The sequence below is a fragment of the Lepus europaeus genome, chromosome 11, assembly GCF_033115175.1.
Source record: "Lepus europaeus isolate LE1 chromosome 11, mLepTim1.pri, whole genome shotgun sequence".
NCBI classification, from domain to species: domain Eukaryota; kingdom Metazoa; phylum Chordata; class Mammalia; order Lagomorpha; family Leporidae; genus Lepus; species Lepus europaeus.
In genome coordinates, this window is record NC_084837.1 from 8,910,288 (window position 1) to 8,927,292 (window position 17,005).

The following is a 17,005-nucleotide window of genomic DNA, read 5'->3' on the forward strand; positions in this document are numbered from 1 at the left end:
ACATTTTGACATTAATGTACAGTTGTCTAGTCTCTTACTCTCTGTTCCTAAATTTTAAGGTTCTGGGCTCCTGGCTTCGACTTAGCCCAGTCCTGGCTGTTGTGGGTCTCTGTGAGGTGAACCAGCAAATAGAAGATCTCTCTCTATCTCTGTCTCTATGCCTTTAAGGTAGAGGAAAATAAATTATAAATTAAAATCTTCTATAATCAAAAAAACACATTGAAATGGCATTCCCAGTATATATCTGGGCTGTTGCTGCAGATGTGCTGTGATACCACAGGGCACCAGCAGGTGTCAGCCTCGACCTGGGCGACAGGGCTGCTAGTTCTCAAAGGCTTTTGGAGCATCTCTTCCTAAGTGGTTTGTTTTTTTTTTTTTTTTTTTTTTTTTTGACAGGCAGAGTGGACAGTGAGAGAGAGAGAGACAGACAGAAAGGTCTTCCTTTTGCCGTTGGTTCACCCTCCAATGGCCGCCGCGGTTGGCACGCTGCGGCCGGCACACCGCGCTGATCCGATGGCAGGAGCCAGGTGCTTCTCCTGGTCTCCCATGGGGTGCAGGGCCCAAGCACTTGGGCCATCCTCCACTGCACTCCCTGGCCACAGCAGAGAGCTGGCCTGGAAGAGGAGCATCCGGGACAGGGACAGGACCGGTGCCCCGACCGGGATTAGAACCCGGTGTGCTGGCGCCGCAAGGCGGAGGATTAGCCTAGTGAGCCGCGGCGCCGGCCTGTTTTTGTTTCTAAAAGGTGGTATCCTAATGAACTACAGTTTTTTCTTTTTTCAAAGTCAATGTACTTAGTTTTAAATAGAAATACAGTTTACTTACTTGTGCATGAAGCCTGCGAGGTGCAAGGTGCGCTACTGGCTGCAGAAGCATCATCTCAGTGCTCAGTGGTGTGTGTAGTTAGAGCGGTAAAGAGCTGAGGAGTCTGCTGCAGGAGGCTGAGGGCGCTACCCAGAGGAGCCCGGGAGGCATAGAGAGAGCGATGGCTCCTGTGAGTTAGCCAGACCCGAGACCGAGGCTGTGCCGACAGTACTTCTCTTCTGAACAAGTCTTTCCTTGTATGGGAAGAGTGCCCCTCAAGCACCCCTCGCCTGTCACCACTCTCTGGCTTCCTGGGATCCTTTGAAATTGTGCCCAGAAATTGAAGCATGCAGGCTGCTCACCAGGAGGGATACCAGTGCTAGCAGGACGTCCCGGGGATTTGGGAGATCCACAAGCAACACCCAAGCAAGGGCTGGTTTTTCAGGACCTCATTGCCTGTATTGATACGATGGAGATCATAACAACTGAGAAAAAGAGACTGACACCTTTCAGCATTGTAAAACTAAATACAAGTGGTTCTGTTAGAATACTCAGTAAATGAGATTAGTTTCATTTCCTTGTTTTAAATAAGCCAGAGGATTTCCATTGTGTCCAGGGTTTTAAAAAAGTCACTGCTTATTGGAGGGGGGCATGTGGCCTTGTGGTTAAGACACTGTGTCCTACATCAAAGTGCCTGAGTTCGAGTCTTGGCTCTGGCTCCTGACTCCAACTTCCTGCTAATGCAGACCCTGGGAGGCAATGACGACAGCCCAAGTCCTTGGGTCCCTGCCACCCATGTGGGAGACCTGGATGGCTTTTCTGGCTCCTGGCTTTGGTCTGGCCCAGCCCCAGGTGGCCGGTGTGGGCATTTGGGGAGTGGATAAAATCAATGGAATGGAACCGGTGGGTGGGAACTCACTTTGTTTCTCTGCCTTTCAAACAAGTAAGTAAACATTGAAAAGAAAAAGATACTCCTTATCAAACATCCGCCCTTAATTTGTTCATTGTTACTCTGTAAAATCACTGTACTTCTTCACACCCAGTGACCAGACATAACAAACTAATGTCATTAATCTCGTTGTGTGCATAGATTTCAAATCATATGACTGATCAATAACGTGACAACTTATACCATGCATACCACATCTTAAAATTTAGTTCTTATTTGTGCAGTTATAAAAAGCATACATGCTTATTATTGAAAGTTCAAGTGACATGAGTAGGTAGAGAATAGGAATCCTCATCTTTTTCTTAATGACAATCACTGTTACTGAAAACTACTTTTGTTACTGCAAATCGGAAACTCTGTGACCCTCGGTGCTTTTTCTGTTGACCTGCCTGTCTCCTGCAGGTGGGAGCCTCTTCAGCAGTGCAGTTAGAGTTGCAGCCAAATCGATCATCCCTGCGATTCCCCAAACACACCCCGTGCTCTTTGCTTTTTCCTAGGATGTTTGCTGGGCCTAGAGAGCAGCCAGAGCCAGCTCCCTCCGCCCCACATCAACTCTTAGAATGTATGGTGGTCCTCCAAACTTTTAGTCAGACCACGTGTCTTCTCAAAAGGCATTCGTGGTCCCTCGTGGTTGGTGTCTAGCTCGCTGTACGTTGTGCGTGAATGTGGCTGACAAGAACCACGGCTCCTCAGAGTGCACCTTCACTCTTAGCCACTCATTCCTTTGTGTACTCGTAAACTTGAACTCTGTGTGTGTGTGTGTGTGTGTGAGAGAGAGAGAGAGAGTGTGAGTGTGAGAGTGATGGATTGATTATATATACAAAGGGACTTCAAAACTTGCATGGAAACGTGGGATGAAAAGATACTGTAGGTGCCAGTGTTGTGGCACAGGAGGTCAGGCTGCAGCCTGCATCCCGTGTGAGCACCAGTGAGTCCCGGCTGTTCCACTTCTAATCCAGCTCCCTGCTAATGCCCCTGGGAATGCAGTGGAAGATGGTCCAAGTACTTGGGCTCCTGCACCCATGTGAGAGACCCAGGTGAAGTTCCTGACTCCTGGTTTCAGCCTGGCCCAGCCCGGCTGTTGCAGCCATTTGAGGGGTGAGCCAGCAGATCGAAAACCTCTGTCGCTGTCTCTCCCCTGCTCTGTAATTCTGCCTTTCAAATAGCTGAAACAAGTCTTGGAAAAGATAGTGCAGTTCTTCAGTGCAAGGGAAGCTCCTTGTGTGCACCGGCTGCCTTGGATGTTTGCTGGAGGCTTCCTCACCCAGAGCCTGCAGCACAGAGGGGCTTTCCCTCACCCTGGGCGGGCCAATCTTTCAGGACGAGGGACCCAGATTCCTGTTCGCTCCCCCTTCTCGGTGGCTGGTTTCCTGTCCCTGCCCCTCCGCGCCTCTGCTGTGCCCTCGGGACCCTGAGCAGGCAGACACACCCTTGTCCTGCGTGAGCTCAGCTTCCTCTGTTTACTCCCAGTGGAGCTGGGCAGCGAATTTCCCTGACCTTCTCTTTGGGAGTTGGGGTGGGCGGGGGCCTTGGTGTCTTAAGGCTGCCAGGAAGTAGCGCCCCCTGCCCATGGAAACCCAGATGTGGTTCTGCTGCCTCCTTCTTGGAGCTGGGAGGAGACGCCGCTCACCACCCCCCACCTTCACCCCCATCTGCGGCCCTGGGGCTCCTCGCCCCTGTCTGGCGCTGTCCTCACATAGCGCTCTCCTTCCTGGCCGCGTCTGTTAAGACATTTTTATTTCTTCCACGGAAGAGAAGATTTCTGGGTTCTCTAAGGGACATTGATTTTGAATGTTTAAATTTATAAGTTATAGTATGGTCTGTGTAAGCATAAACTGCAGGCCAGCTGGTTTATTATTGCTCAAATTGTGTGCCCCACCAGAAGGTAATACTTTGTGCTTAAGCAAATTAGAAATGTTTATACATTTTTCAAAAATAAAATTTAATTCTGAGTTTTTAATTTTCAGCCAGAAAACCTTGCTCAGAAGCTTCCAAACCTTGTGGAACTGTGAGTCTGTTTATTCACATTTTTAAAAAAAAACAAAAATGAAACTAAGTAATTTGAACTATTAGGATGTGTTATTTTCATGTATTGATTTGTGACTTTTAGTAGTGCAGTCTTAGTGCTCAATTAGTGGACTTACAGAATTTTACCATGTGGATTGGGGTTTTCTGTATCTCACCCGGGGCAGTGAGGGTGAAAGGTGCATCTTTGGGGAACAGCAACTTTGCCGCAGAATTCTGGAAGGCCATGCTTAGGGGAACTCTGTTACTGTTACTACTATGACCATTCAGTTTGGTTCTTTTGAAGATTACTTCCATGATGCTAAGTTATGTTTACACCTTTGATTTTAAATTTTTAGAAAAGTTTGGTTAGAGAGTTAGCTTATCTGCTGATTGATTCCCCAAACACCCACAAGGACTGAGGCTGGACTGGGCCCAAAGCTGAGCGCCAGGAACTCAGTCCAGGTCTCAGGGTGGCAGGGACCCAACCACTTGCGCTATCTCTGTTGCCTCCCAAGGTCTGTGTAAGCTCAAAGCTGAATTGAGAGCCAGGGACGGGCATGGGCCCAGGTGCTCTAACGTGGAATGCCAGCGACTTAACCGCCAGGCCCAGTGCTGACTCCACACCTTTGTGTTTTGGTCCATCAACTTTTCTTTAAAAGATTGATTTGAAAGGCAGGATTAGAGAGAGAGAGAGAGAGGGAGAGACAGAAAGATTTTCCATCTGCTGGTTCATTCCCCAAATGGCCACAATGTCAGGTCTAGGCCAGGCCGAAGCCAGGAGCCAGGAACTCCATGTGGGTCTCCCAGCTGGGTGGCAGGGACCCAGGATGTGGGCTGTCTTCTGCTGCTTTCCCACATGTTATCGGAGAGCTGGATTGGAGTGGAACAGCCAGAACTTGAACCGATGCCCATATGGGATGCCTGCTTTGCAGAAAACAGCTTAACCTGCAAGGCAGCAGTGCCAGCCCCAGTCCATTAACTTTCATCACCTGTTAACTGACTGTTAGGGAAGATAGATGTAAATATCTTACTTTTTTTCCTTCTATCTGCCTCCTGATTTTTTTGAAAAGTTTTTTTTTTTAATTTAATTTATTTATTTGAAAGGCAGAGTGACAGATTCAGAGAGATATCTTTCATCTGCTGGCTCACTCCCCAGATGGCCACAACAGCAATTGATGGGTCAAGACAAAGTCAGGAGCCAGGAATTCCAATTGGATCTCATACGTGCATGGCAAAACCCCCAGTACTTCTGCCATCATCTGCCTCCCAAGTGTGTTAGCAGGAAGCTGGATGGGAAATGGAGGCAGAACTTAATCCTAGACACTTCTATTATGGGATGCAGGTATCCCAGGCAGCAGGTTAGCTGGTAGTGGCACAACATCTAGCCCTGCCTCCTGATTTTTTTTTTTTTTTTAAGATTTTATTTATTTGAGAGGTAGAGTTACAGACAGAGGGAGAGACAGAAAGGTCTTCCATCCATTGGTTCACTCCCCAAATGGCCACAATGGCCAGAGCTGTGCCGATCCAAAGCCAAGAGCCAGGAGCTTCTTCCCGGCCTCCCATGCGGATGCAGGGGCCCAAGCATGTGGGCCATCTTCTACTGCTTTCCCAGGCCATAGCAGAGAGCTGGATTGAAAGAGGAGCAGCCGGGACTAGAACCAGCACCCATATGGGATGCTGGTGCTGCAGGTGGAGAATCAACCCACGGCGCCAGGCCCCCTGCCTCGTGATTTTGTGGTGGGAGGTTTTGCCTTGCTGTTTCCCGGTCTCTCTGTTGGTATGATTCTCGGGAGGTACAGGAAGGAGAGGTAACCCCACACCTCCAGCCTCCTGCTCAGGGTCTCAGTCATTTCCTTGCACACTGTCCTTTTGTTTTGAAAATCTTCAAGCTAACAGAAAAGTTGAAAACCTAGTACCATGAACACCGTATATCCTTTACCTGAACTGAAACCAAATTGAACATATTGCCACATTGGCCTCTGCTGCCTCTCCCCGCCCCTTGTGTGCTGAGTCATTGGACAGTGAGTTGTACGTGTAACAGCAGCATCGCATCCAGGATGTTAATGCAGTCTCATCCGAGCCATAGTTCACATGTCAGCCACTCCAGTTTTTTAACAGCCTTTTTAAAACAGATGTCTGGATTTTCTTGTTTCCTCTTGATGAGATTCCATTTAGGCTTTTTGGGTGGTGGATTACCCCGTGCGATCGACCGGGCTCTTGCTCTTAGTCTTCCCTGTAGGTATTTGTCTCTGAAGCTTCTGAGAGTCGGTTACATACATCGTGGCTCTGTCTCTGCCTCTCACTCCTTCGTTTGAACTGTGAAGAGCAAGGGCGTCTGCATTTTTTTTTCTTTACTTCTGTGTACTTAGGATGCTTGATAATCCTTTTCATATAGGCTTGGAAATTCTCAAAATTTCTAAATCTAACCTTAAATATTTAATCTTTCCTTCTTGCTGTTTTCAATGAATTTTCTCATCTGTTATATCTTGTCATGAGTTATGTTTTGTACATGTGGACACTCGATTTCTTTCTAACACGTTGACTTGGTATCCTCTGCCTTGCTGAAGTGCCTTGTTCCAGGTAGCGTTTATCATAGATTCTGGAAGATTCCCAGTCTGTCCTCATGTCTGAAAGTGTAGATTGCTGCTTTTCCAACTCTTCTGCCTTGAATTGTTTTGTCTCGTCCAAGTGCACTGGCTGGTGCATCCAGAGGGCGTGGAAGTGTGCTGGACGTGGTGGACATCTTGCCGGCCCCTTTGCCTTGGGGGAAGGTGCTGGTTCCACAGTTCAGCTCTGTGTAGCCCAGTGCATTGAGCTCATGTACCGCTCTAGTAAGTGTCTTGCTGCTTAACAAATTGTCCAAAAATTCAGTTGCCAAAACAACCAGGCATCTGGTTACCTTGTGTTTTCTGAGCATGGCTTAGCTGCTGCTTTGCCCCAAGGTCTCTCACAGGCTGTGGGCCGGGACTAAAGCCTCGTCCGAAGGCCCAGCTGAAGCAGCTCAGTGCGAGGCTACGGGCAGGACTCAGTGCAGCCCTCAGCCCAGCTTCTGCAGAAGTGCTGCGTTGGGCAGTGTGGCCCACGGCCTAGCCAGAGGTGCCGGGGACCAAGGGATCCTGGGTAGGGAGTTGGGGGTTTGGGGGTGTGGCTTGGGGTCCTCCCCGAGACCTGCTGAGGTGAGCGCCACTGAGCGTTGGCTCCTGTGCTGAGTAGAAATTGAAGACAGAGCCCAGAAGAGAGGCACCTACCTGCTTCTCTCGTCGAAGCCCAGTGTTAGGCCAGCCCAGGGCGAGGACAGCAAAGAGGCTGGAGCTGAGACAGTGAACTGAGAACTGACACAGTACAGTGCTATCATTTTTAATTTAAATGGTTAATTTAAGGAAATTGAAACATCCCCTACATTTAATTCCTATATTCTCTCATTTGATTTGCTTCAAAAAGTTTTTGTTTCTCTTATTTTAAAACTTAACTTTTAGGGGCTGGCGCTGTGGCACAGCAGGTTAACTCCCTGGCCTGAAGTGCCAGCATCCCATATGGGCGCCAGTTCTAGTCCCAGCTGCTCTACTTCCAATCCAGCTCTCTGCTATGGCCCGTGAAAGCAGTAGAGGATGGCCCAAGTCGTTGGGCCCCTGCACCCATGTGGGAGACCCGGAGGAGGCTGCTGGCTCCTGATTTCGGATCGGCGCAGCTCCGGCTGAAGCGGCCAACTGGGGAGTGAACTAGTGGATGGAAGACCTCTCTCTCTGCCTCTCCTCTCTGTAAAACTTAACTTTTTACTATAAGATAATGGCAGAGGGGCAGGCATGGCATGTGGGTTAAGCTGCCGCTTGGGACACGTGCATCCCACAGTGGTGTACCAGTTCGTCCCAGCTCCTTCACTTCCGATCCAGCTCCCTGCTAGTGTACCTAGGAAGGCAGTGAGTTACGGCCACGTACTTGGGCTTCTGCTGCCCACGTGGGAGACCCGGGTGGAGTTCCTGGCCCTTGGCTTCAGTCTGGCCCAGGCTGAGAGTGAACCAGTGAGTGGAAAATATCTCTCTGGGTTTGTCTCTCCTGCTTTCTCCGTCAACTCTGCCTTTCAAATAAAAAAAAAAAAAAAAAAAAAAAAAAAAATTGCTGGATGCACATGTAGTTATAAGAAATAATACAGAAACATCCTGTGTACCCTTCTTCCAGTTTCCCCCAATGTTAATTTCGTGCATCAGATAGGATAAGGTCACTGCCAGGACACTGATCTTGAGTTTCATCGGACTTCCATGAACTCCTTAGTGTGTGTGTTTATGTGGAGTTTATCACTGTAGCTGGTGTCACTTTGATCAGGGTACATCTCCATAACCTCGTGTGTGTGTGTGTGTGGTTATATGGAGTTTATCACCGTAGCTGGTGTCACTTTGATCAGGGTACATCTCCATGACCTCTTGTGTGTGTGTGTGTATGTGTGTGGGGTTATATATAATTTATCACTGTAGCTGGTGCCACTCTGATCACCGTAGGTCTTTTATCTCATGTGTGTGTGTGTTTATATGGAGTTTATCACTGTAGCTGGTGTCACTTTGATCAGGGCACATCTCCATGACCTCGTGTGTGTGTGTGTGTGTGTGTGTGGTTATATATAATTTATCACTGTAGCTGGTGCCACTCTGATCACCGTAGGTCTCTGTGATCTTCTGTGTGTGTGTGCATGTGTGTCTGTGGGGTGTATGGAGTTTATCACTGTAGCTGGTGTCACTTTGATCACTGCAGATGTCTGGAGTCACTGTCAGAGTACAGGTAGGGGACACTCATGTCATCATAAGGATGACATGAGAATAAAAACTGTGTCCGTGCTGACCACGTACAGGCTTTTGTCCTTGTTCTCTAGACAACACCGTGTCGCGGCTATGGTGTAGCGTTTCCACTGTGTGGGGCAGTCCCAGTCTCCCAGGGAGATGGCCCAGCACAGGGGCTCCCTGGGGATGAGGCTCTATAGGAGCTCCTACTTCCTCTCCCATCTCTCTGTGATGACCGGCCTTGGTCATCCAGGTGCTGCAGGGCTGGGGAGTGGGATCAGGCCTAGCGCAGCCCCCGTCTTAGCCACATTCTGCCATTTCCCCTTGCTGAGCTCTGCCCGGATCTCTGCGGCCCTGAGGTTCATCCCAGAGTCTGTCTATGCAGGAGCTAAACATTTTCTCCAGAACCTTGTGATTTTATGGAGGGCCTTACTCTACCACGTTGGATCAGAATTTTAAGTTATATAAGGAGCTGCCAAATAATTTTTCACATTATCCATAACATTTTCCATTTCCTCTGACAGTGTTTGATGGCCAAGTGTCTGCGTGTCTCATCAGCACGTGGTGTTGTCCCTGCTTTTAATTTTGGTCGCCCAGGTGGCTGTGTGGTTTGGTCACGCTGTGGCCGTCAAGTCTCTCTGATGATATCCGTCGTCTTTACTTTGTCACCAGTTTCTCTCCTTTTGTCCAAGACCTGTCTGTGTCTGTTGCACTGTTAGTATGTTTTTGGTCCTGAGTTTTAATTCTTTCCATATTCTAGAACCAAGTCCTTTGTATTCCGTTGTGACCAGTGACAAGTGACTAGCTTGTCTGTCTCCAGCATAAGCATTTGCAGAACACAAGTTTTACATTTTCTGGAGGCCCCGTTCATCAGTTTTTGTCTAAGTATCATGAATTTGAGGTCAAATCTAAGACTCTTTCTAGCACTGGTACCCAAAAGGTCCTTTTCTCTCCTCCCTTCCCCTCCCTTCCCCTCCCCTCCCCTCCTCTCTTCCCCTCCCCTCTCCTCTCCTCCCCTCCCCTTTCCTCTCCTCTCCTCTGCCCCCTCCTCTCCCATACCCTCCTCTCTGCCCTCCCCTCTCCTCTCCTCTGCCCTCCCCTCCCCTCCCCTCCCTCTCCCCCCCTCTCCCCCCCTCATCTCCTCTCCCCTCATCTCCTCTCTTCCCCTCTGCTCTCCTCTCCTCCCCTCTCCTCCCTTCCCCTTTCCTCTCCCCCCTCCCCTCCCCTCTCTTCTCCCATTCCCTCGCCTCTCCTCTCCTCTCCTCTCCTCTCCCTTCTCTTCTCCCATTGCCTCCCCTCCTCTCCCCTCTCCTCTCCTCTCCCCTCCTCTCCTCTCCTCTCTTCTCCCATTCCCTCCCCTCCTCTCCTCTCTCCTCTCCTCTCCCCTCCTCTCCTCTCCTCTCCCCTCCCCTCTCCCATTCCCTCCCCTCCCCTCTCCCCTCCTCTCCTCTCCTCTCTTCTCCCATTCCCTTCCCTCCTCTCCCCTCTCCTCTCCTCTCCCCTCCTCTCCTCTCCTCTCCCCTCCCCTCCCCTCTCCTCCTCTCCTCTTTCTTGTTTTTCCCTTCCTAAAAGTCTGATGGTTTTTTCAGTTGTGTGTTCATCACCTGTATTTGAAATCCCCCCCACTAGAATGCTTAGTCATCAGTTGTTTTTTAAATTTCAGCCCTGTCAGGGTGCTCACTGTCTTCTGGCTTGCACGGTTCCTAAGGAGACTCCTACGTTGTCCTTTGTAGGTCTGGCCCCAGAGTCTGCTCTGTGGTCCCCATCAGTGCTGCTTCTCACAGGGTTGTACACGCGACAGTTACCTAAGGGGTTGAGACTGTTTCACTTGATACAGGATGGTCTTGGGCACCAATATTGTGAAGACCCCTGGTGACCCCAGTATGTAAAGGGCTTCTAAAAACTCATGGAGACACTGCATTAAAGGATTATGCGGGGGTGGATGTCGTGGCGCGATGGGTTAGCCACTGTTTGGGAAGCCTGCATCCCATGCCGTAGTGCCGGTTCAAGTCCCTGCTCCCTTCCTGCCCAGTCAGCTTCCTGCTAGTGCGACTGGCAAGGGCTGTGGAAGGTGACCCGAGGACGTGTGTCCCTGCCATCCACATGAGAGACCTGGATGGAGCTCCTGGATCCTGGCTTCAGCCGCCCCAGCCCTGGCTGTTGCAGGCATTTGGGCAGTGAACCAGTGGATGTAAGATCTCTGTCTGTCTCTCTGTTGCTTTGCCTTTTAAATAAATAAGTAAATCTTTTTTAAAAGGATAATGTTAATTTTCCATTAATTTTTTAAAAGATAATTTTATTTATTTGAAAGGGAGAGAGAGAGGATGACAGACACAGGCAAAAACTCCCAAATTGGTTCACTCCCCAGATGCCCACAACAGCTGAAGCTGGGCCAGGCCAAAGCCAGGAGCCAAGCACTCTATCTGGTCTCCCATGTGGGTGGCAGAGACCTGCTGTCTTCCAGGGCGTGGGTTAGCAAGAGGTTGGACTCTTGAGTCTCAAACCCAGGTACTCTGATATGGCTCACTGGGATCCTAACTGGCGTCTTAGCCACTGTGCCGAACACCCACTTTTTGTGCTGTTGTACAGTTGTATAGTCAGGGTTGGGAACACTCTGCATTCCTTTATACAGCATCTTCATTATAATATAGATAAATTTAATGGGTAAAATGTACTTTTAAGGTTTCAGTTTTGATAGTGATACTTGAGAGCATATTTTGGTTTGAACATTTTGAGATTCGTTCTACAGATAGAAGTTGAGGTGAGAAGCAAGTATTTTGTTGAAAAAACTTTTAAATGAATTCTCTGTTTTGATATGTAGGCACTCTGGCTCTTGTGTAAAGGATGCAAGTATATATTTTTTATGTGTATGCGTGCATATTTATTTACAGTTTCTGGGCACAAAGAATTCTCAGTGTTATCTGATAAAACAATTGTTTTTTTTTCCTAAAATTAATGTTTAAAGCACATTGATTTTAAAATGTGTAATCATTTCATATACAGAAAACAAAGAATGAAAGGCATCTTGGAATGGTGTGCTTTGTTGCACTGTGTTATACCCAGCAGGTTGATCCCTTCTGTAATATTGGCTTAATCCATAAGTGAATAGTTGCCACAAAATTGTTAGCTTTCTGTCTTAATTACATGTCACTGACATTTTAACCTTCAGCATTAGGCTTTAAAAATATAGAAAATTTCTAAATTCTACTTAAAAGTACTTTATAATGATTTTGTTTTGAAACACAAAATGGATATGAATAATAAAATGATAAATTTGAAAGTAAAATTTACTGAAACCCAGTTCTCTTTTCTCAAAATCATTGACAGATTTATCTTAAACTCCGACTGTGTTATCTTCAGCAGCCACCTACTTTGCTCCATTTGCTAACTGGTGATTGCATAAAGTGTCCACCAGAGGGCGGTAAAGATACTTCAGTGGGAAACGTGTTGTCTCAAACTTGCCTGGACTTGTCATCCTGGCTCAGCAATTTTTTTTTAAGAGAAGAATTTGATTTCTTGTTTACTGAATTCTTCTCCCTGTGAAATAAATTCTGTGCCTTGACAGTTGAGTATTTCTACATATACTGTAAATACCAAGTGTTTAATCTCTCCATTCTTAGTTCTCGCCAGTTAGAAAGACCTTGTGATGTTAACCTGTAGAGACTAAAAGTCGCAGTTTTCTTTACATAACAGGTGTTTATTCTCTTTGCACATTAGGCTTATCTCTAAAAAGCTGAGTAATTTAAAATGACCCAAAGAAACCAGTAATTTGTTTTAAGGAGTTGGAAAAAAAAAAAAAACCCTCATAATTTATCTACTTATGCATGCTTTAAATAGCAACTAAATCAACAAGTGGATTTAATATTTGCAACTCTTGCATTCAGATATTATTCTCAAAGTATTAGTTAGCTGTGATATTCACATGTTTTACATTAATGCACCAGAGCAGGGTGTGGGAATGTTTTGATTGGTTTATATTTGATACATTTCTGAATGAACATGTTACAAATTGATGACCTAGCACAAGTACTGAATGACAGCAGCTGGGTTTCTTTTTCCCCATCCCCGTCCCCTTCTAGGTACCTTCACTCCAATAACATAGTTGTGGTCCCAGAGGGTAAGTACAAGTGCACGTTTTAGCTATGAGACAGTACAGCTTGAAGAACAGATTGTGTCTTCAAGCCCATATTGGTTGGTGTGTAATGTTGACTATAAAGCACCTTTAATTTATTAGCTTCAAAGCTTTCTCCCCCCTCCCCACTGAAGTCCACTTAAGAATTATGACTAAATAATCAAATTTAAAAGTTTCAATGGTTAGGAAAATGATTATTAGATAAATTATTACTAGAGGAATATAAAATAAGTTCAAATTTAGTGAATCCAGTCAAGAATTTGGTTACATAAAAAGACCTTGGGTATTGATTGTTGAACTATTTATTCAAGAGATTCTTTACATTGTTTTAACATTTTTATTAGTTTGTTCTTTTTGTACAAGAGTTATAGTTTTTCTTGAGGTAGAAGTATTTATCATTCCCTGTTTATCATACCTATGGCCTATGTTTTGACATTTTATGAGCAACTAAGATGCCAATATGATGTGTTAAATATTCTGACTTGAAGTACTTGCAGTAAATATTGTGACACTTGGGTCACATCGATTTTGCCTTTCATCCTCTGTTCTCCCTGCAGCCATCGGGTCTCTTGTAAAGCTCCAGTGTCTGGACCTCAGTGACAATGCCTTAGAAATCGTTTGCCCGGAAATCGGTCGGCTGAGAGCTTTACGACACCTTCGGTTGGCTAACAACCAGCTGCAATTCCTACCTCCAGGTAATCAGAGTCCAGAGCACACAACACTTTCTTGTCTATTGCAATCTTTGTTTTTCACATTTCTCACTGTATATCTGGATGGTAGTCTCTGAAAATATTTGTAAGTATTTGTCCGTTTGAAGATGAAACTGAGGAAGGCGGGTGAAATATGACTGAACTCTTTCTGCTGGTGTAGACACAGAAGGTGAGAGTCCTGGAGCTGTGACAGCTGTGTGTTGTAGTCAGTGCCGCTTGAACCCCTGTGCTGACAAAATACTTGTTCAGAAAGCTACTTCAGCTCTGAGTTTCACGCAAGAGGACTCGGGTGAACTTTGCGTGGTGTTTTCTCTCATTCTCTGGTGAGGTATTTCATAAGGTACCTTAACTTTGATACAGTAGCACAGTTTGAGTCCTAGAGTGATCGATTCTGTCTGCAAGTGTGTGATTGAGTTTGGAGACACCGGTAGACAGTACCAGAAGCCGGCTTTCTCGAGAGCCGCCTTTAACCCTGCGACCTTGGGAGGCACATCCAGAGACCGCCCTTGCTGATTCCACACCGCCATATGTCACTTCCCGTGTCAAAAAAAAAAAAAAAATCTGGTGTGTTTAGACGTTGAAGAACACTTACATTCTTATATATCCTTATAGACTTCAGTTCTTACATGCAAGCTACTGTGCAGAAAGGTGCAGGTGCACCTGGCCGGGATGGTTTCTACGTGGCGGCTCTGGAACTGCCCGCTGGCCTTTAGTGTATCCAGGTGGAATGGCGATTCCAACCAAATTACAGGTTCCTGCGTGCCCCATGAGACAATTAGAAACTGTGCTGCTGCATCTATAGGTGGGAGAGTCGGTGACCGTTGTGATTTCAAAATGCTTTCTCCAAAGTTTCTCAAGTGAAGAAATTTCTAAATAAAAATTAGACTTTACGTACCTGCCTTAATATGTGGGTTAAACATTGTTCATAAAAATGATATCAATACCATGCCAAAAATTATTTCATCATTCTAAGTTTCATCTAGTTTTTATATATTTAGATACCAAGAAAATTATATTTTTTCTTGTAGATTGCCTAGGAAAAAAGTATCAGTAAATCTAGTACTTAAAACTTTTATAAAATTTCATGTGTGAAACTTAATGCATGAGATAAAATCAATGTGGAGGTGGTGCTGTGTTTGTAAGCGTTTTTTCCTTATGCACGGGAAGAATGTAGAAACATCCAGGTTGTTTGGTGTGTTGTATTGCTTTGTCTTTTCCTGTAGTAGCAGAACGTTCTGGGGCAGAGTGTGCTGTTTCCTTCCGCGATGTTCTCAGAGGTTAAGGATGTGCTGCGAGCACCCCGGTCACCAGCAGAGGGCTGTGTTTCCTGACTGCTTGTGTGGGATTTTTGATTTTTCTCTCTCTTGTTATGTGAGATTTGAGACAAATATTTCCTGTTTTATTTTCCTAGCTTTATTTCTTGTTCTTGTGTTTGTTTTTGCGTGTTTTGAATAGGATAATTTCAGAGTAATAGCTATGTACTCATAATTTGGTTAGGAACTTTTGATTGTGCGATGTGTACTTTTTTTCTTCCTGGGTTACCATGAGTAGCAGTGGACTGGGCTTCACCGGTCACTTGACTCACCCTATTTCAGGTATCATGATTTTAGTGGATGAGGTACTAGGGATTGTCCCCCGAATGTTTGTGCTGGAGATGTATTCTAACCGTAGAAAGGAAAAGCAAGAGCCTGTCAGCTGACCCACGCGATGACCACAGACGCCAGTTGCTGATAGCCTGCTGCACGGTCCTGCCGCCTGCCTGCCGCTGCGTCCCACATGGGCTCAGTGCACTACCGTATTTGCTTGTTGGGGTCCTGAAACCTCGGAATACAATTGCACATACAGTTTTTAAAGTTTGAAAAATTTTAGAACAAAGCTTGTGACATTGGAAAAATCTAGATACGCGTAGGGAGTTTCAAAATTAGGACCTTGGGATGGGTTACAGAGCTTTCGTGAAGCCCCTGGAAGGACTTGGGTGGGTGGTGTTTGTGAGATGTTCCTGGCACGGGGGAGAGGGCCAGTGTTCTCATCAGTTTCTCAAGCAGATCCCCGACTTACACGATTGGTATCTGCCGTGTTGTCTGCCGATACCCATTCACGAGGGGTCTTCCTTCCTCCTGTTCTGTTGGGTTGTAGGACACTGTTTCTCCATCGCCTGCAGTTGTGTCTCCCCCTTTGATTGGTCCAAGTGTAGGTGCCCCCACAACAGGACCTTTTCCTGGGAATTGTGGAAGAGGCTGTGGGTAGGGAGAGAAGGAAAGGAGGAGAGACTTGGGCAAGGAAGGCAGGAAAAATCAGTTTCTGCTTCTCACGAGCACCGCGTCATGTGAAGTGTGGACTAGGAGAGATGAAGAAGATTCCCCAGACTGCCGTTAGTAGCCCAGTCCCGGTCTGTTCCTACGATACCCCAGCGTGTGCCAGGCCAGCTGCTCCACTGCCAAGAGCTGCAAGCAGGAGAGCAGCATGCTCGTCTCTGGGGCTCGTCTGGGGGGGGGGGGGTAGTTTTAGGTTGAACTCTGTAGTAACTGTTCATCTTTGATAGTTAGGAGTCCCGGGTTAGTGATAGCATCAAGCTCGTATGTCTCTATGAAGTGGCTCATTGTGTTTGTCTTGTGTTTTTTGTGTGTTCTTATGTATTTAGAATGCTCTCTCTCAGATGCCCCCGCCCCCGCCCCCTTGAGTGCCAGTCATATTGGCAGAGGTGCAGAGCACATCGGTGTGCAGAGATGCAAAGACCCTGGGCACCCTTGTCATTTCCGTTGCCAGGGATTCATTCGGCCGGGCACTGAACTTGACATAAATAAAACCATGTGGTGTGTGTTCTGTGTCTGGCTTCTTTCACTGAAAATAATGGTTCTGAGGATCATCTGTGCTGTTGTAACTATCGGTTGTTCTGTCTTCTTAATTACAGAGTAGTATTCCATCATACATCTTTATAATTTGTATGCCTATCTTTCTCTTGATTGATATATGGATTTCTTCTAGCTTTGTATTATTATGAATAATATACATTCTTGTGTAAGGATTTTTGTGGGCAGATGTTTTCATTGGGGGTAGTAAATACTCCAGAGTAAAAAATGTTACTTCTTTTGGGTGTCTAGTTTTAGTCTTACAGGAACTTGCCCAGCAGTATTCACAGCAGTACTGTTTTATACTTAGCAACATATGAGAGGTGCACTTACTGAACCTTCTTGCCAACATTTGGTGTTTTCTGGTTTTATTTGGTTTGCTATTTATTTTTAACTAATTTATTTGAAAGGCAGCATTACAGAGAGCGAAGGAGAGACACAAGGGGAGAAAGAGGTCTTCCATATGCTGGTTCACTCCCTAAATGGCCACAGTGGCCAAGGCTAGGCTGGCTGAAATCAGGAGCTAGGAGCTTCTTCCAGGTCTCCCATGTATGTGGCAGGAGCCCAAGTGGTTGAGCCATCTCCCAATGCTTTTCTCAGGCACATTAGCAGGGAGCTGGATCTGAAGTAGAGCAGCCAGGACTTGAACCGGCACCCATACGGGATGCCAGCACTTCAGGGGCAGCTTAACCCACTATGCCACAACACTGGCCCCTACTTTTTAAATTTTTTTAATCAATCCTCATAGGCGTAAAGTAGTATCTGAGGTTGTTTTGTTTTGCATT

The 17,005-nt window shown here is 46.4% G+C and overlaps 1 protein-coding gene across 9 annotated transcripts in view; it reads left to right on the plus strand.

Annotated features, from left to right (window-relative positions):
• LRRC28 (leucine rich repeat containing 28) overlaps window positions 1–17,005 on the plus strand; it is a 143,735-nt gene that overhangs the window by 15,784 nt on the left and 110,946 nt on the right. For all 9 annotated transcript variants that reach the window (XR_009867238.1, XR_009867236.1, XR_009867237.1 and 6 more), the window contains exons 3-5: window positions 3,721–3,761; window positions 12,609–12,646; window positions 13,219–13,356. Coding sequence is in view for 6 of the 9 variants with exons in the window: in XM_062204948.1 (XP_062060932.1) it covers window positions 3,721–3,761; window positions 12,609–12,646; window positions 13,219–13,356 (217 nt within the window). In the remaining 3 variants the exon portion in view is untranslated. The remainder of the gene's footprint in view (window positions 1–3,720; window positions 3,762–12,608; window positions 12,647–13,218; window positions 13,357–17,005) is intronic.